Source organism: Poecile atricapillus, chromosome 2 (assembly GCF_030490865.1).
Source record: "Poecile atricapillus isolate bPoeAtr1 chromosome 2, bPoeAtr1.hap1, whole genome shotgun sequence".
NCBI classification, from domain to species: domain Eukaryota; kingdom Metazoa; phylum Chordata; class Aves; order Passeriformes; family Paridae; genus Poecile; species Poecile atricapillus.
Genome location: NC_081250.1, coordinates 56,263,160 through 56,283,551, shown reverse-complemented (window position 1 = coordinate 56,283,551; position 20,392 = coordinate 56,263,160). Strand labels below are relative to the sequence as shown.

At 38.2% G+C, this 20,392-nt stretch overlaps 1 protein-coding gene across 4 annotated transcripts in view; it reads right to left on the bottom strand.

Moving 5' to 3' along the window:
* Positions 1 to 20,392, bottom strand: part of TNS3 (tensin 3) — a 168,773-nt gene that overhangs the window by 94,844 nt on the left and 53,537 nt on the right. For 3 of the 4 annotated variants that reach the window (XM_058831211.1, XM_058831212.1, XM_058831209.1), the window contains 3 exons: positions 12,976 to 13,017; positions 3,620 to 3,672; positions 2,266 to 2,437 (listed from right to left, as the gene is read on the bottom strand). In XM_058831211.1, the coding sequence (XP_058687194.1) occupies positions 2,266 to 2,415 (150 nt within the window). In that variant the 5' untranslated portion in view covers positions 2,416 to 2,437; positions 3,620 to 3,672; positions 12,976 to 13,017. Of the gene's footprint in view, positions 1 to 2,265; positions 2,438 to 3,619; positions 3,673 to 4,187; positions 4,265 to 12,975; positions 13,018 to 20,392 lie in introns of those variants that run through there. The other variant, XM_058831210.1, reaches the window with a different exon arrangement.

The following is a 20,392-nucleotide window of genomic DNA, read 5'->3' as shown; positions in this document are numbered from 1 at the left end:
TACAGCATCAGGTTTGCCCACTGTTCTATTAAACTAACGTCAGGTAGCATTAGCAAATATATTTTAGATACTCAGTTATTTTATAATAAAACTAGAGTTACACCTAAATGCACATTTTGAAAAAGGACAATTAAAATTCTACTACATCTTATTTATTCTGCATGGCTTTGAGTCAGAGATATACTGAGAGACCTGGCTGTCATGCAATATAATGCAGAGCATAAGAATTAACAATAAGAATCCAGAGCAGTCTGGGAGGGTGATACAGTGTTAAATATTTGAATTTGCATGCCTGACAAGTCTTGGTCTGTCAGAACTTTGCAGGGAAGGTATGGCATACCCATTTAACTATAGCTTAGCCTATGAGATCTTCCAACTCTTCTGTTAACCCACTAAATAGCAAGGTACTCTCCACTTAGTGCTTAATAAGGAATAAATGAAGAGATACACCGCAAAATGAACAAAAGAAAGCAGTGTACACACTTCCATTAAAAAGCGCCTTAAATGAGTAACAATCAGTAACAAAAAGCTGAAATACCTTTACTCAAGAACTGAAACAGTGCTAATGAGAAAGATTCTTTCACAGTGTGGCTATTTCACATCCCAACTTACGTACAGATGGCATAATAATTTGAAAAGTCTCATTAATTACACTGAGAGAATGGAATAAACAGGTCAAAAACATAAGAAAGAGTCAATATGAGGCAAGTCCATTATACAGTTTATTACTACCCAAGGACAATTTAAGAACCCTTTTCTAAAAGGGTTTCTGAAGTATTACCCTTTTGCGTTAATCAGCACTCTCATCAGCTGTCTAAGCAAAGAGGCCAAAAACTGGACAGGTTAAAGCAACTACATCACTATACTTATCCTTCCTGAAATATCAATAGTAAAACAGAAATTAAACATTGTCTTCTATATATTACTCAATTTTTTCTGTAATTTTCTATTAGCTTTCATAATTGGAAAACATTAATAGAAAGGTGCAGTTCTCAATACAGATCTCAGTACAGAATTCTTAAAATGAGTGCTAAAGCTATATTAAGAAATCGATTACCCAAAGTTTTCCAGAGGAAAAGAAGTACTTGACAAAAACTTTTCTATTCATCTTTCTAATTGTATTTATACTTAAGAACAATTTTAAATCCCTGCATGTCAGGATAGAGTCCTGTTCATGATCGCTATTTGTCACTGCTGGGTCAGACACTGACCAAATTTGCAGAAACACATTTGGAGTAGGTGGCATCAAGCTTTCTATTTATCAAGACAGCTGATTTCCAAAGTACCCTTTAGAAATAAACTAATGAATAGAACAAAACTGAAACAAAAAAATCAAAAAAATATCATCTTTGCCAGAGAAACTAACCACAATCCCTCTCAGAAACAGACACTACAATCCTTCTCAGACATCAGTTCACATGACGAGTTCAGTCTGGTTCATAATACACCTATGACATCTCAGTTTGTGAGAAGAAATTAATGAGTTTCAATCATTAGTGGAATCTCTCCAGTTACTAATTTCTACTGTGAGTAAAGTTCATGTTCCTGAAGTAATGAAATTTAATTCCAACAGTTAACACACAGTACCTACAAAGACAGTAAAAGGAAAAAAGTAAATAAAATATTGGCCTTGTTTTAAATTCACCTTCATAGAACAAGCTGAGAAAATACATGCCATGGCACTAGCCAGAGAATAACACAGGAGATTAACAGCTTGTTGTCAACATTAAAAAAAAAAAAAAAAAGAACCTGCACACGGAGCTCACTATACATTTACTTGATTTCCAGAAAACTAAATGGCATGAAAAATGCACCTAAAACAAGTTAATGGGAAAGAGTTGGACAGAAAACAGCAACCCTACTTTTACATGTTGCCTTCACAAGTGAAGACATGATAGTGAGAGACTACCAGATACCCACCTGAGAATCCAGATGTAGCTCGCTGCTACAAAAGAAGAACACACTCCACATTGCAGGTTGTGTATCTTTTAAGAACATGCTTTGGACAATGAAAATGGTCAGTGCAATTATTCTTTAGCATTTGACTACGTGTTATCACCACATCAGCACAGAGACTGCACTGCCCCAGCAAAGAAAGTGTTTTCAATATCTAGCAGCTTAAAACACTACTGAAAATCTTGCACTTAACAAGGCTGTAAAGTCAGACCAAAGAGTGACTTTTAGTTTCTAAGGGTTTATATGGACATAAAGTAGTCTTCCTGCATGACCAAAGAAGATGTCACAAACAGCTGATCTTACACATACCAAGTAATTATCACCATGTTTGGATTTCAGCATTCGTGTTACTTCTTGTAGATTGTGGAGGTAAGTTTCCTCAGAACAGCCAGCAGGGAAGGATACAGCAATAATCCGCTCTGTGATGTAAGTGAGGTCAAGTTCATAGCCCTCCTCCATAATGTGATCAAAGTCTGCACTTCTGGGAAGAAATTAGATGTGGAAGTAGTTCAGAGCAATGCAGCCAAGAAGAAACATGGCATATTAATGAGAAGAAATTGCAACCTAGACTCCTACAGCCAAGCATCAGATGTTTCCAATAATTTCCTTACTATTACAACTCATTATGTGCCTACAGAGCTTGAAGTATTCAGTTCAGAACACAAATGGAGTTCTTTACCAGAATTCTTCACATCAAAACTGTAGTGAAAAAAATCTCTGCAACCAATAATGTGGAAAAGCAGCAAAATGAATATAAGCAATTTGACAAATACTAATACAACAAAATTTGTGAGTCAAATAGAAATGTATAGGTACTTCTGTCTGTAGAGATCTCTCTGCAGAATTCTGCAAATGCTTTACAAATTGGAAGCTTGACCAGTGATCTGTGAAACACCGCAGATATTGAAGCCTGCTCTGAGTAAAACTGTTGCATCAAAGCAGAAGGGACTCCATTTCCTCATGCAGAAAAAGCCAATTCTTTATTCACATAACTCATTTTTATATATTCAATTTTCATAGACCTCATGTTAAACTCTAACTAGCTAGTAGTTTTCTTGCCATCCAATACATTGGATAAAAGGTGTTTTGTGTGTACATGCTAAGACTCTCTCTTTTATTCAGGAGTTTACATATTTGTGGATTCTCATGGGATAGATTTATTGTTTATGCAGGTGCAAACTGTTTTTCTCTACAAGAATAGTTTGTTATGCTAACTGTTTCTCATTCCTTTAATTTTTCCTTATGGGAACTCACATGCTAGTTGCTAATTTAGCTAGAGGAGCATGGCTTAAACTATATTTTATAAGGCCTTTCTTTCATAATATCTTTACCTGTATGTAACATAAAACTGAAGTGAATCTAAAACCAGTCCCCAAAGTACAACAGACATGAATGTAATTTAATTAATTTCACTGGTTAGTCTATAAATACTTCTCTTTCTTTTCCAGGTGATGGGCACAACTTTGTCCTTCTTAATAAAATATCAGAAGATCAGCTCAACAAATATGCCTAGTTGTTTTCTCACAAAGCAATTGTAAAAATGGTATTTGGTTGTATCTTGCATAAGACTGAACTCTCAGAAATGACAACCACAAATAACAAATCCTAAATCCAGGGCTGCACTATGTGACATTGCTACATAAAAACATAAGGAAATACTTGCCGTGATACTTTGTCACAACTGAAAGAGGAGTTCTTCAAAGCACTGCTGGAATTCTGGAACAAAGAAAGCAGAAAAATCAATCCAGAACTTTACTTGCCATCACTGATGTCAACGTTTCTGCCTTTTTTTTCCTCATTTATGATTTGAAAGACTGTAACAACAACAGGATACAAGAGGATCATTGCCCTATGTTTTGAACGCAAACACTGTAGTTATACCCAGGTTTTGTCTAACTTTCTACTACCTCTTCCAACTCACTACTGCCTAAAATGTCTTTTGCGACACTTTTAGTGCTCTTCTTGGTAACTGCATTAAGATCAGAGAAAACATAGCAGGCTTTGAGAATATGTAACTTGAATTTTTGTATCAACCTGCAAAAGCAAGTTCCTCTCCACTGATTCTCTTATGACAATACTGAAATATATACTCCCGTATCAGACTCCTGAGAATTTACTCCTGAGAATGTGTAGTTATTTTTGTAGTTACATTTGTTCAGTAATAGTAACTATGAATGAAAAAGTGTAAAAATATTCTCCCTCATGAACCATAGTAATAGAACTTGTCTCACCTAATTGTAGCTGTCTCAGATTTAAGCTCCAGTGTGATTGTCACCCAAGCTCGGTATGTAACAGAGAAAAACAGACATCTGGAGGGGCTATCCTTTCTTCCAGGATAGGTTTAAAAAGAAAAAAAAAAAACTACAAAAAGACAGCTACTACTATACAAACATTAAATAAAAATAAATAATAATATTCACTTTATATTTAACTATGTATATATATATTTAGCTTCTGTTTATTCTATTTGATATATTTTTTAATTCACATATTTCGTATATCTTTTAATGTAGCAGTTAGATATGTCTATGTTTTAATACAGAAAATCAGAAGTTGAATTTAGTATCATGCACTAGTAAATCAGTAAGAGTATTCCCCCTCCTCTTCCCTGCCCTCCATTCATACTTAATATATAGACACATGCACATAAAAGCTTATTTCTTAAGGGTTAGATCTGGAAAACTGATAAACCCTATCTATTTTGGCTACACAAAACAAGTATTCCCAAACCAAATAAACTGTGTTTGAATGGAAGACACCTTAGAACTTTCCATAAAATGATGCTGTGTATCAAAATCTGGGAATAACTAGGACACATACAAGCATGAAAGTGGCATGTTTTCTTTCAGAATTTCTGAAAGTGAACTGTTCTGGAAAATTTTAAAGCACAACTGATGACATAAGGTGCACCTCGTGTCAGTGTTTGATCCCAGTTTCACTAGTTTCTATGACAACAGAAGATGAGGAAACTTCATGGTATTTTCAGCCTCTTTTCACCCAATCCCTTCTTAGAATTTTAAAGGCTTTAGATAATACAGATAGATAGGTAAAAATGGGTGCCAAAACAAGTAAATAACTATAACTGAAATTCAAGACATAGCTTTTGGCATATTTTGTTCTGGTTTTATAGAAAGCAATTAGAAGCAGGACTCTACACTTCCTTGGTTTCTGTTGGTCACAGACGCATCCATTGCTTAAGAAGTGCTTCTGTTATTTACTAAAAACTTGATGACTAAACTGTCATGTATCCTGAATAATCAGACAGCTTCCTCTGCTAAGAAAGTTAGTGATAAAATCATTCTCTATTTCACACTGTTGTGCCATATAAACTAGCATAAGTCCTAGAAGCATGCAGTGCATAAGCATATGAACAATAACATAACACAAACCACTAGCAAAAAAAAAAAAACATTAGTGAGATATATTTACTATATGCATGCATACTGTGTCACCAAACCATCAGAATACAAGTTTCCCCAAACAGGATTCAGCAGTACAGGGCAGACCATTCACAAAGGCAAATCATCTCCATCCAAGTGAAAACAGACAGTTTTCTGCTTGCTACACATTGGAGGGATAATGGCAAAAATTTTGACTAACCTTCCAAGACAGCAAATACCATTTGGCATATCCCAGAATGGACAATTATGCAGAAAATCTCAAAAAACTAGGTATGATTTTAACTTCCCGACAACTAACAGCAGTAGAGAAGATGCCAGACAATGAAAAGCAGTGGTTCCATACAGGGTGCTTTAACCACACTTGGCTAAAAATTTAGAGTTGTAACCACGACAGATTCAGTGAAACTAGTGCTTGATATGTACTGAGTAGACCACCCTGAGATTATTCTTCTGTTAACTACTCCCCATGATTCTTGTTCCCCTGCTTCCCAGGGACTGCCTGGCAATGCTAACCAGTATAACAGTATAACCAGTCATATAAGGAACAGTTTTCAAAAAAGTAAACACCTTCTATTCACCTATTTATTCAGTTTTAAATAATATTTATATTCCAAACAATACCACAAAGAAGTTATCCCTACATATGCAAGTGCAAGGAACCTTTTCGTCAAATTTACCTGCAGTTATGTGAAAGCCAGCAGGTACACGCAATAGTGTCTCAAAAAATAACCATCTTCTCTCCAGTCACAGATTTTTTTTAATAAATTCATTGCATTCAAGGTACTATGTCATTGCCCTTTTACAGTAAAAGCTCAAGCTACACAACTCCCTCCTTTGAAACACACTTTTTTTTTATTGCGTCTTTCACAGCCATTGGCTCCTGCACATAGTACTGGGCTCATCACAGAGTTTGTTAAGCCAACTTACTCAAAAATTCAGTCCTCAGGCAAAACCATCTGTATTGGTTTTGTACAGCCTGATTTTTGGCAGCAGGGAGGCCACAAAGATGGCTCCTGTGGGAAGCTGCTGGAAAACCCACAGGTTTGCTCCTAGTCAGAGAAGAGAAGGAAGGGACAACAAGTGAAAGAAACAACATGGAGGCACCAAGGTCAGTGAAGAAGAAGGGGCAGGAGCTGCTCTAGGAACCACAGCTGAGACTCCCGTGCATTCTTCTGTGGTGATGACCATGGTACAGCAACTGAGGCCCTGCAGCCTATGGGGATCCAAGGGGGATGCAGAGATCCACCTGCAGCCTGTGAGGGAGGTGCTCATGCTGGAGCAGGTAATGTCTGGATGAGGCTGTGATCCAGTGGAAGACCTCATGGAGAGGGAGGGCCCCTGCCTCCAGGCTGGAGGAGCCTTGGAAGACTGCACCCCGTGGAAAGAGACCCACACCACAGCAGCTTTGGGAGGACTGTCTGCCTATTGGAGGGACTCACATTGCAGCACGTGCAGCAGGCTGCTGCTCTTGAGAGTGGACCCATGTCGGAGCGGTTAATGGGGAACTGTCGCACATGGGAGGGACCGCACAATCTCACATGGGAAGGACTCCTCTCCAAGAGCAGCAGAAGAAAATCTCAGTTGTGAACCGACCGAAACCCCATGCCCTGCCTCCATGCACTGCCAGTGGGAAGGAGGGAGGGGCTGAGAGGAAACGGTGTTTGAATGGCTTATTTTACTTCTCATTATCCCCCTCTGATTCTGTTAGTAATAAATTTCACTTTGCAACCTTAAGTTGAGCCTGTTTTGCCCTTGAAGTGTTTTCTCCTGGTCCTTATCGCAACTCATGAAGCCTTTGTTAATTTTTTTCCCCTCTCTTCTGCCCAGCTGTGGCCGGGGAGGAGGAGCAAGTGACTCTCACGAGTGCCTGGCATTGGGCCAGTATCAAACTACGACACCATCCCAGAGTCCCCTACAGCCAAGGCATGATACAGAAGCTAAGAAATAGTCCCATATTTAGTTCTGTATCACTTTCACCAGGTCAAAACAGTCACCAGACATAAGTTTCCCAGTACAGCCTGCTGCCAATGCAAGTGTAGAAAGTGAGCCAAGCAGTCCAATTATACTAAAGCACAGACTGAACAAAACAGACTTTTTTAGATCAGCTCTGTTTATTCACCTTCTTCTGACACTAAAGAGGGTAAATTTCATCATGGATTACCTGGCTTGCTTCAAATAGCAAGCTTGTGCTTGTCCCATGCAGCAAACAGCATCTCATACCTTTATAATCTTACTTTGAGCCACTTCACAGCTTCAGAGAAAAAACATGACAAAGGTCATGTACAGGCCAGCTCAGACCATGTGGCACAGAGATGGCATTGAGACAACTCTGAAAGTTCAGAAACAGAAAGAATAAGAAATAACTTCTCTACTAAATCTGCATGCCCTGTCCTATGATGAAAGGCTGTCTCTCAAAGAAATTGAGAAAATCAAGTAAAAAATAGTGCCTGCAAAAAAAAAAGGTATCTGTAAAAAAAGTCACTGTCTCATCTAGATGATCATTCTTCACTTTTCCAAGAATATAATAAGAAAACTTGGGTTATAACCAGTAGGCTTACAAACCTCACTAGGCCTACATACTTCATAGGTTAAAGTCCTCTGTAGTAGAGATTCTAACACCAGAAAGATTATGAAAAGGTCAAAGGATAAAGGGAGTTCAGTTTTGCACCAGATAAATTAATTTGCATTTTTGCAGTACACTTAGTTACTACACAGCTCTGGAAAAGTAAGTAAATCAAAAACCTAATATGTGAACTACTGTTTCCAATACCAAAGTAAAACTACACATGCGGGCCACACGTGGGCTTAGAAATACTACATGGGATTAGGACTTGCCCCTTTTGAGACTAGAATCAAAGACAGGCTAAGGAAGCCAAATGAAAAATTAAGTAGTTGCCTTTCCTAAGACCCCATTGCTGGCACTGAACTATAATATGGTAGTATTAGTAGAATGATAGAGTATCTGCTTAAAAGTTATCTCAGCAGAATATAAGAAAACCTGGATTCAAGGACTGGGTTGTTCTCAACAGCTGAGTCAGCTGTACATCAACCATATATATATATATATATATATGTTCCTTTGAGGAACTGCACTACTGAAAATTCAGAGCTACAAGATCTGACATGCACTCACATAGCTCATCTGTTTCTCTACTGGGCTCCTTATTGAATGAAAGCATTAACAGGTATAAGAATCAATGAGTAGAAACTACAACGATCTGAAATGTAAATCAATGATGAATCTGTGATTTAAGGGTATTAGGACATTTTGAATGAACGACATGTACCTACTTTGGATATAAGTATTTTATTTGTGCCTATTTTTAATACTGCTATAAGCAACAGAGAATTTGATTAGCTAACCTGCATAAAATTATATGGGTTTTACACAGATTTTAATCATCTTATGAAACTTTTTTTCTGTGTGATTGTTCACCATTCAAATAGCATAAATAAAATCATGAATAAAAAGACTCATCAGCAGGATACCTGAATGCATTTGAACCAGATCTGTGATTTATTTTCATTTCTCAAACCATGGACAGGAATCAGAAGAAATTATCCAACCTATTCCAAGGCACAGTGTGACAGTTCTGTACACTCCAGCATACTGCAGAAAAAGGGCAATGAACTACACTGTCATTGGACTGCTCACCATAATAATTCCTACTGACACAGTGGAACATGTCTGGATGTTTTGGATGAGAATAATAATTTGCATAATCTTTTGGCCTCTGGCTTTAGAATGATTCCAAGTGGAGAAAATATTCGTGCTTTGTAAATAAAAATGTCTCTCTGCTATTGTGTATTAATTCCTGTAGTAAATATTAAATATTAATCCAAAATATTGTTTTAGTTGACTCCACAGAAGAGATTTATTTCTACTGCAAGTAGCTATTTGTTTGAGAGCAACTATAGTTTTGTTTTGTATACTGATCTGTTCCCCTGTGTGGTGTAACAGCAGGAGTCTAGACAGATGTGACCCTTGCAAGTAGCAGTGTCCACAGAAATTATAAATCCTAGCTTGCTTTCTCTCTGACTCTTAGCTGCTGGCAAAGCTGCTACCATGATTCTCTCCTACAACATTTCAGCCAAAACTGCCAGGCTCTCCAAAGAAGTTCACTGTAGGGCTTTGTAATCCACCTCAATTTTAACAAGTTTGTTGGGCCCTTGGATATAGAGTTCTACCTACCAATCTGCCAGGGCAAGAAGGAACTAACTAGGGCAGAAAGACTATCTTCCAACTTACTTAGATTCAAGAAAATAGCCCTCCTCATGGCCTTAAAGCTCCCTGTACAGTTGGGCTGTCTATTCATCGTTTGGTCTTTTTTCATAACAGAGAGAAGGCACATAGCGCATCTCTGCTACTAAGGACTCTTAAGAAAATACTGAAGGCATGTAAAATCATTATTCATGTGAGAATAAAGTATAATTGTGTCTTACTTAGTGTATAATTTTACAAATACACATGCTCACATTTAGAAAATCATACTTCTGAAGCCTTAGTTCTGCAATATCTCAAGACTAGAAGTTCACACAAAGCTTTGTGAGGTTAGCACCCAGCCCTAACCAGCACTATTGCCTTTTGCACACCTGCCTGGGTGAATCAGAGTTGTCTCAACACTCAAATGACTGTGTTCCACTACAAATCTATGGGGAAAATTAATATATCCATATGTAAGTATTACTACTCTAAGTATTAGGAAAGGACCTTGCCCCAACTGACTAAAATAATGTATGTGCCCCCGTTGTAGCATAGTTTCATAATTACCCTAGAGCTTTGAAACAGCTTCCCGAGTATAATCCACAGGCAGTGTAATTAAGCACAACAAACACAGCAGAGTGTAAAGGTTTCTGCATGAATTCACACCTACCTCATTGTGAGGCTCTGTAGAAGTACTGCATGGCATGACCACGCAGCACCTAACAAAGTTTTTGTATGTATGTGCTCTATTTCCTCTAAACAGATAGTTATGTGCAGAGTAGAAAGAAAAGAAAAGGTGGCAGTAGAGGGAAAACCTGCAGAGTGGATCTCCTGAGTTTCTCTCAGACCTAGTTAAGACGCAAGTGATCAAAACTGAAGTAAAACTTGTACCACAAATTCAGAGCACCTGTTAGCAGAAGATCATGCACACACAATTCTTGAATAGAAAGTGAATCATTTCTGCTAGCCTTTAGCTGAAACAAGCAAGAAGTTCAATTTAGTTGTTCAAAATATGTTAATATTAACAATAAAATAACATTCCATGAGGAAGCCCTTTAAATGTAAGAAAATATACTTCTGTGATTTCCCAAGCAAGAATGTTCTATCCATGCCTCAGAGCTAACCTGAACACTAGAATAAAAATAAAAATAGAAAGCTAACAAAATTTTGAAATCTAGGTAGTGTCACAGCCTAATCAAAACTGTCTTGGTTGATGTTCACAGAGCTTTCCTATAAAGCAGTAAGGGCTGGCACTAGAAATATTCCATTAGTGAACACATTGCCAGGAAAAAGCAAGAGAGTTTTTCATTCCTGAACCAGATGCCATGAAATAATATGCAAAGGAGAGAGAGAAGGGAAGAAATCCCAGAGGAAAAAGAACCAAACAGTTAAAGCACTTTCTTCTAATTTAGTTAATAAAAAGAAAAGGAGAACAAGCATGGCACAGATTTAGAAGTAAGAGAACAGAAAGAAAGGGATGCACCTCCCATTAGCACCACACAGATGGGATGTGTACTGCAGTCACAGAAAAACACTTGCACGAGCCTCATTCAAGCCTCATCTCATGGCTGCATCACAGCCCACTGCCTGGAGACAGCATTCTGTGACTTGCCCAGCCTTGTAGCTTTACACCTCCTCTCTTTTCCAAATAGAAGTCTGTGTTTCAGATTGGACCTTTCTTCTGTACGTCAAGCCATGTCAACCTTTGCTCCTGGAATACACTAGTCCATAGAAAGTAACTACTGACAATTTCAGGAAGCTCACTAATGGTCAAATAATAATCAATGCAAATGCAGTAAGATAAAAGGCACAGCTGAAAAAACATTGCTTGCTATTAAAGTTGCTTTCAAGATGGCTGTGCACAAAGTATTACATGCACAGAAAAAAAAGCCAAGAAACATATGATCCTGGCTTGTGCAACAACCAGTAAAAACAGGAAACCTGAAGTATTCAGAAATAATACAAAGATGCTAAAGACTTCAAGCTAGCAGTTAGATCAGAGAATGATCTCATTATTTTGCTTCATGTTTGTTTCACTATAAGCAGCAATCAAACCAATCATTCACATGCAATTAACTAAGAAGTTTTCTCTTTTCTGATTTTTTAATTTTAGTCAATTTGTCTCGTTAAGGATGAGAACAGTGAACTGAAAGGAGAAATAATCATGTCACTAGACATTTTAACTGATCTCAATTATCAAATATATTCTAGCAATTAGGAATAATTCTAATTTTACTGAAACAGAGTAGATAATAGCATGTGAATCCAACACAGAGATACCCTTGGTTGTAGAAAAACATTTATTGTCAGCTAAATATTGTCAGCTAAAGGAAACTAACTACATCGCTAATACAAACGTAACCTCTTTGAGTATCTCCTGTCTACATAGGTAGTCAGGGATCAGAACTCTTCACATCCTGCACAGAGTGGCACCAGCAGAAGCCTGCAGCACTGAACCACAGACAGCATCACAAAATAAATGCAATGCACACAAGACTAACAGTGTGAAACAAATGCTCATTTATTGCAATAGAGAGCTGGTCTGAAATTGAACAATAAACCAGTGAAGACCATGTACATCTTGCAAGACCTTCCTTCTGTCCCTTTTTAAATTTTAGCCTCATTTTCACAGGGGCAAATCAAACACATGCATCACAATTGACTAATAGCAGATACTTAACTATAGGTATCTCTCATGATTTATTTAGAAATCTACAAGATTTGACATCTCTATTAAAAGGTAACTGCAAGGGACTTGAAAAACTTTACTTTTTTGTCTTATTTATTTTACAGAAATTGTGCTAAAAGTATACTTAAAAGTGCTGTCAGTATTGAAATGGGCTGTACTTCCTATTTGCAGAAATTTCTGCATCAGTTAGATAACCTGGTTCTACTGCACTTCAATAAATGTCATTAATACTACTTTTACCAGGAGTACTACAGCCATACTAATAAAGGAGTACTACACCCATACTAATAAAATGTTGGGAAGGAGTACCTAATTTGTTTTTTAAATAACATGGCATAACAACTGGAACAAATATAACCTTAAAGATCAATTTTATATTGAACACAATACAAGAATTAATATTATCCTTGCTGAAAAAAAATCTGACTTTCTGAATGCCTCGGAATACAATTCAGTCTATGAAGATTATAGTATTTCCCTTTATTTCTCCCCTGCTTAAAAACAAGGAATGCAGAGTTCATTTCATTGTTTCTGAAAAAAGTCAGTGGTGGAAAAAAACATTAATGGTCCTAATCAGAAGCTAATTTCACACAGTACAGAAACCAAGGTGTGTACTTTGAAAATGGCTAGCAAGAATGTTTTGTGAAGATGTGATGCAGCCACAAGCAGGAAAATAAATCAGGCCAAGTAAAAGAAAAAAGAATAAATAAAATATAATTACTTACACTTCTGGTTACATGATTTTTAACCACCTCAGAGTTATTAGCCTGCAAAAGGAAAAAAGTTAACACAAACTACTTTAATTCTCCAGACAGTTTAAGTACTTTCTAAGAAATCCCCTCCTAATGGCACATACATACATACCCGCACACAAAAAAATCATTCAGAAGTACATATTCATTCCATTAATAATAATTAAGCTAACTACTTTTCAAAAAGATACGGAAAATTAATTAATTTTGCACTATCATCCTGCATATTCAGATCTGTATGACAGTACTCAGCTACAGAGAGTGTTTATTCCAAGGTACAATATCCATGGAGATGCACATTGCTAATCACTTACTCCCTTTTTTTTGCATTTTTACCCAATCTCTCATTTTATGCTTTTTCATGAAAACAGACACTTGAGTGGACATTAATGAATTGCTGGCCATTTTCTGTAAGTACTGTATGAAAAAATCTTCTCAAGGCTTTAAAACATGCTAAGTTGTATCAATGGAGGTTTAAAACAAACCTTTTAAAAGGAAAAAGCCAATCCATCACTACAAAAAAAATCTATCAGCAGTGGTACAACTAAAAATTGGCCTCTAAATCCTGCTGTGGGAAAGATGTTTTGAACTAGAGAGGCAGTTTCATAACTGTCAACATTTTTTGGTCACTGAAGTCCAGACACACTCTAGTTACAAACCTCACCTTGAAAGAGCTATAAGTTTTCAGAGTGTAAACTACAACACCTTCAAAACCTTGTTTAGTTAAATGAACCATACACAGTTTTACTAGGGCATACCTCCTACACCAACCATAATGCTTACAATGTAAGATCTGCTCACAGTTAATCCATGAGAATAGGCTTTAAGTTTGGTTGTTTTTTTTTTATTTAAAAGCTTGACTTACCTTGTCAGCTATCAAATCTCCACAGTGTTGAAAGTACAAATCTCTCAGTCAGAAGAACTAACATACAGACTGAGCAGACCTATTAATTCAATCCATATGAGCCATGGATTTGTTTGAAACTTCAAGGTTCTTCTCAGCAGATTAAAGGCGATACACAGGACAAAGAACTGTATAACTAAAACTTCTATTACTATTATTTCAGTCTTAGCACATCCCACTGCTACTTAGCAAAAATACACAGACCCAAATAGAAAAAAAGCAAAACACACAAAATACAGTTTTTGGAGTCACTTGGAAATCTCTGTAAAAAGAGACTTCATAAGGTACATGAGCAGAGCACTTGGGAAAGCGCTCACCAGAAAGTTCATACACAAGCTGAACTCAGCACCTACCCTTCTAGAACAACTAAGTAGCCTATTTGTGTAATTGTGTATAGAGACATAAATGAGGTTTACACCTAATGTGTGCCGGTTAAAAGGGATTTTGTCCATGTACCTCTCAGCTGGGCATTGGATTGGTGTAGTCTGCAAGTTTTTCTAGGATCACTATAAGGTAGAATATGGAATAAGAAACAAGAAGCTTTCTTCTCTTTCCTTTTTAAGGTTTTGAATTTGCTCTCCAGTTTGTCAAGCTTCTACTGAAATGTCTCATAATCTCTCACTCAGCTAGAAGCAACAGCTCTCTCCACTTTAGTACTGAGAGGAAACACAGAGTGCTAAAAGCACAGAGCTTGACATAACTATCTCAACTTGCAGGATCACACTGTTTCCTTTTTCTTCTGACTTGAGGGGAAGACTGTTGAAATGAGTTATGCTGAAAGAATCATCTCATGTAAACAGATGAGTTTGTATACACAAAGTGTGTCTGTATAGGTGAATGTAATAAAAGATTACACTCAAATTTTCATAGGCTCCCTCCACAACTTTAAAATGGTTGCCCCCAAGCCAAATACAGCTATTTCTGCTGCCTGTTCATCAGCTCTAGGACTAAAATTACAAATAAACTCCTTCGCTGGCTAACTACTGTGGTAAATTTGTTTGAGATTGGACAGTCCAGCTTCAAGTCTCTGACTGGACACATATAAAGAGAGGCTTTGAAAGTATATTCTAATATTCAAGCTAAAATCTTAACCAAGACTATCAGCCCCATTGAGATTGAAGTCTTAAACTTCAAATTCCTAAAGTTTTAGTGAAGGCTTGACATTTCTTTTGAAACTTCAACACTATTTACTACACTGGCATGGGGTGACCACTCTAACCACTGTAAGAGATAGCTGTGCCAATTATAAATATTTCTGGTTTTAAGTCCTTAAAAAAAAAAAAAAAAAGGAAGAGATCACACATAAATCTATGGTACATCCAAGTAAAAAAAGTAAAGGGAAAAAAAAATTTAAAAAATAACCAGAACAGCCAAACTGATTTTACAATCTCTGTAAAAAACTGTCGAAGTCTTCCCTTCCCTCCTTCCCTATTCATCTCATGGCTGCTGCTTCCAGTTTCTGAGTTCACTTCCATTTGGAAGACATACTGTCATAAGCAAAAGATCTGATATCTTACATGGAAAACATCACCAAATATTAAAATATCTCACCACATATTTTTGGGGGTAGTCTTTTCTAATACTATGTGTAAAAGGAGGTCTCCATGGGGAAACTGTGATGTGTATTAAGAGAATTATTTTCCAGATGTAAACTTAGAATTCAGAGACAACAGGAGATTTGATGCCTACCACATTTCATTAGCCCCATGTGCAGTTATTGTACTTTGACTCAATATAAGATACTGAACACCACGATAACAGTATACTCAGTATCTTATGGCTAAACTGTTCTGGTTTAGGGCAAATTTGGGAGGAAACTTCCAAAGGAGTCCCTCTAGAAAGCAGATTCAAGCAGCCCCACCCCATACAGGTTCAGGAAATTATTTCCTTGGAGAAAAGTGGAAAAAATCCTGTTTATTTAACAAGCAAAGTATTCACAAGCATGAAAAATTAATAATATTAAACAATAAAGCCTCTCGCTGTTCTGAAGAGATGGCAAATTCAGAAAGTCCTCTTCATGGGGTGTAGCTCTGCTCACTCAGCCTCTTATCTGTCCCTCCTGCACTGGAAAATGCCAAGGCCTAGGCCCTGGAGGGCGACAGGTGTGAGTTCCTGGTGTTTTTTTGGGTTTTCAGTCTAGAGCAGAGAAAATCAGTTCCAAGAAAAAGAAAAGCCACAGTCTGGGGAACTTCTCTGCCTCAGCTAGCTATAAACTAACTAAAAGCAAAGGAGAGCTCTATCCCACTGTCCCCTCTGCAGACAACACAGTCCAGGAGCGAGAATCCAGGGGAGCAGGTGCAGTTTCTGAAAACAAACTGCACACTTCTCTTCCCTGCTTTTTGCTCTTGGAACCAGTCTTAAATGTACAGAACTTAATATCCAGCATAAACAGAACAGACAGCTGGAGATACAAGCATCATAAAGTCACCCTAGGACACATGAATAACATGTGTATGCTTATGACCTTACTGACATAATGGAAATATACTGGGACAACTCCTATGACTGGAGTTTTGGAATGGAAGGGTGCAGGCTCTTTAGGAAGGACAGGCAGGGATGATGAGGAGGTGGTGTTGCCCTCTCTGTGAATGAGTATGGAGCTCTACCTCGTGATGGATTAGGAGCTGATTGAAAGTTAACACTTCAGGATGAATGGGAAGGAGGACAGGAACAGATTACATTCTAGTGTGGTTCGGGTACAAGGCCACTTGACCTGGAAGGCCAACCTGATGAGACCTTCTGCAGGAAACAGAATGGCCTCAAGGGTCACAAGCCCTGGTCCTCATGGGGGACTTCAAACAACGCAGTATCTGTTGGAAGGATGCCACAGCAGTACACAGGCAATCCAGCCGGCTCCTGGAACGCATTGATCCCTTCCTTCTCCAAGTGACAGAGGAACCAACAAGGAGAAGCACTATGCTGGATCTTGTTTTCACCAAAAAGGAGGGGGTGGTGGGGAACACGAAGCTCAAGGAAAACCTGTGCTACAGTGACCACAAAGCAGTGATGTTCTAGATCCTTGGGGTAGTGAGGAGCATGCACACCAAGCTCACTACCCTGGAATTCAGGAGAGCAGACTTGGCCCTCTTCAGGGATCTCCTTGGTGGAATGCCATGGGCTTAAAGCCCTGGAGGGAAAAGGGGCTCAAGAAAGCTGGATGAAATTCAAGTATTGTCTCCTCCTGGCTCAAGAGCAATGCATCCCTACCAAGAGGAAATCGGGCATAAATTGCAAGAGGCTTTAATGGATGAACAAGTTGGACATTGGACAAGTTGGGAGTTGCTCCTGGACAAACTCAAACACAAAAAGGTACCCTATAAAAGGTGGAGACAGATAGCCTAAAAAGAACAGAAAAATTGTCTGAGCAGTCAGGGAACTGACACAATTAAATCTGGCCAAGGACATCAAAGGTAACAAAAAAGTTTCCATAGGTACAGTGGTGATGAAAGAAAGACTAGGGAAAAAATGTGGGTTTTCTCAGGAAGGATACGGGAGACCTGGTAACACAGAATATGAAAAAGGCTGAGGTACTCAATGAAGGTAAAGGCAGGGATTGGAAGAACGAAGAACTGTCTGCTGTAGGAGACCACCAAGCCAAACGCCATTTAAGGAACTTAAAGGAACTGAGGTCCATGGGACATGATAAGATACATCCATGGGTCCTGAGGGAACTGGCTGAGGAAGTGGCTAAGTTACTATCCATCACGTTTGAGAAGTCGTAACATTCCACTGAAGCTCCTAGTGACTAGAAGAAAATGAAACATAACCCCCATTTTTATAAAGGTAATTAAGGAAGACCCAGGGGGATACAAACCAGTCAGTCTCACCTCAGTGTCTGGCAAGATCATGGAGCACATCTTCTGGAAACTAAGCTAAGGCACATGGAAAATAAGGTGATTGGTGACAGCCAACATGACTTCACTAATGGCAAATCTCGCCTGACAAATTTGGTGGCCTCCTATGACAGCATTACAGAACTGGCAGATGAGGGAAAAGTGCCAGACATCATCTAGCTGATCCTGTGCATTAAATTTCCCATTGTCCCACACAACACCCTTGTCTTTAAATCAGAGAGACATTGATTTCACAGATGGACCACCTGGTGGATGAAGAATTGGCTGGATAGTCACAGTGTTGCAGCCAATGGCTTAATGAACAAGTGGAGACCAGTGGCATTCCTTAGGTGGGTATTGGGACAGTACGGTACTGTAACATCTTTGCCAATTGACATGGAGAGTGGGATCAAGCGCACCCTCAGTAAGCTTGTCAATGACGCTAAGCTGTGTAGTGTGATGGGCATGCTGGAGGGAAAGGATGCCATGTACAGGGACCTAGACAGGCTTGAGAGGTAGGCCTGTGTGAACTTCAGGAAGTTCAACAAGGTCAAATCCATCCTGTGCCTAGGTTAGAACAATCCCAAGCACAAATACAGTCTGGGCCAAGAATGGCCAGCTTGACATGTCTCAACAATGTATGCTTCCAGTTGAAAAAAAACAATCATATCCTGGCCTGCATGAAAAGCAGTGTGTGCAGGTAAAGGCAGATTGCACCTCTGCTCTTGTGAGAACCCACCTGGAGTGCTGCATCCAGCTCTGGGGGCCCCAATATAAGAAAGATGTGGACCCACAGGAGCAGGATCCAGAGAAGGACTATGAAGATGATCCCCTCTCTTATGAAAACAGGGTGAGAGAGATAGGGTTATTAAACCTGCAGAAGAAAAGACTCCAGAGAGACCTTAAAACAGCCTTCCAGCACCTAACGGAAACTGGAGAGGGACTTTTAACAAGTGTATGCAGTGACAGGACATGGGAGAATGGCTTTAACTGATGGACAGTAGTTTCAGATTAGATATTAGGAATAAATTCTTCACTCTGAGGGTAGTGAGGCACTGGAACAGGCTGTCCAGAGAAGCTGTGGATAGCCCATTCCTGGAAGAGTTCAATGCCAGGCTGGATGAGGCTCTGAGCAATCTGGTCTAGTGCAAGCCCATAGCAGAGGAGTTGAAACTAGACAATCTTTTAAGGTCCCTTCCAACCAAACCATTGTGTGATTCTATGGTTCTATTTCTGCACCTCACCAATCACAGCATTTCAATATCAAATATTAAAAAAAAAAAAAATCCTTGTTGCCACCCCCCAATAAGGATAGTTCAAAGGAAATTAGATTTACATGGTTAGAAATAAAAAACACTTTTCTGTGAAATGAGCTAAAATCATTCTAAAACCAATTATTGTACCTCTCTCTCCTACCAATATTGAACAAAACCATCATGGATTTCCAACAATGACAGCCTAAAAACAGCCTATCTAAAGGAAAAATAAAGTCATTATAGCAAAAGATAAAATGACACCACTTATAGTATCTTCACCTTTATCTGCCCTGAACACTTCTCATTTGGACTGCACTTTAAAGACATCCAAAACCCAATTAATTCACCCTTTCCACCCTCAAAATCTGCCAGGTGGTGTTGTGACATTTCTCCAAGAAACAGGCCTGAGGTTTGACTCCAGCATTTAATGCCATTAAATGAGAAGAACCAAAAGCAAGTTCATACGTAACACTTCTGTCACACCATTTTACTTATGAGCAGGTACTAAATTTTTGCACCAATGTGAAAAACCTAAATTAAATGAAACAAGTACGATTTCTGACATGATAGAGAACTAAAATTGAATGGGATGTCAGAGACAAAGTTCACTTAAGCAATAAACAAACAGAATCCACCCTTATATAGCAGTTAGACCAAACATAAGAATTTTACCTAAAGTATCACACTTGCTTCACAGTTCTATCCAAAAAGAAGGCTCCACATAGATAAATTATTCATTGTGCTTATTCCAATGAATTCTGACAATAGGAAAAACTTTTTTAAATTAACACTAAAAGATTTGTCTTTTCCTTTTGAAAGACAAGTGGCAGTCCTTGATTACATTGTAATAACTAATGCCACAGTCATTTATTATTTCAATATTTGGCTAGCATTCACTTACAGTGATGGCATTAGTACTGTCCTATCCTTTTACACATACCATTGTTGAGAAAGCATTTTCAAATATTAACCAGAGGCATTTTCACATGGAACATAAGATCTGTCACTCTCAGGGTAAGCTATGAAAGAATAGAAAATTAGGCAGATAAACAGAAAAAATACACCCTGTAGTAGGTACTTCCCTTTTCCAGTATGAGCTGTCAAGCAGAACCTATGCAAGCCCATTTGTTTTTTAGTGAAGTCAAACATAGAAAAATGTTTCAATGCCACCTGAAAACTATTGATACTGAGGAATCTGAACCATGGATAATTTTTCTTTAGAAGAAGGAAGTTGGGAAGGCAGAAAGAAGTATGCTATACCTTGGAAGAACATAACACTTCTGGATTTATCTGCTATAGTAATTAGTGTCACACTTCCAAAACGCAGATGCTTCTGCCTTGCAAAAGTACCACACTCAGTACAACGGTGTGAAGTCAATTTGAAGAAAATAAACAAG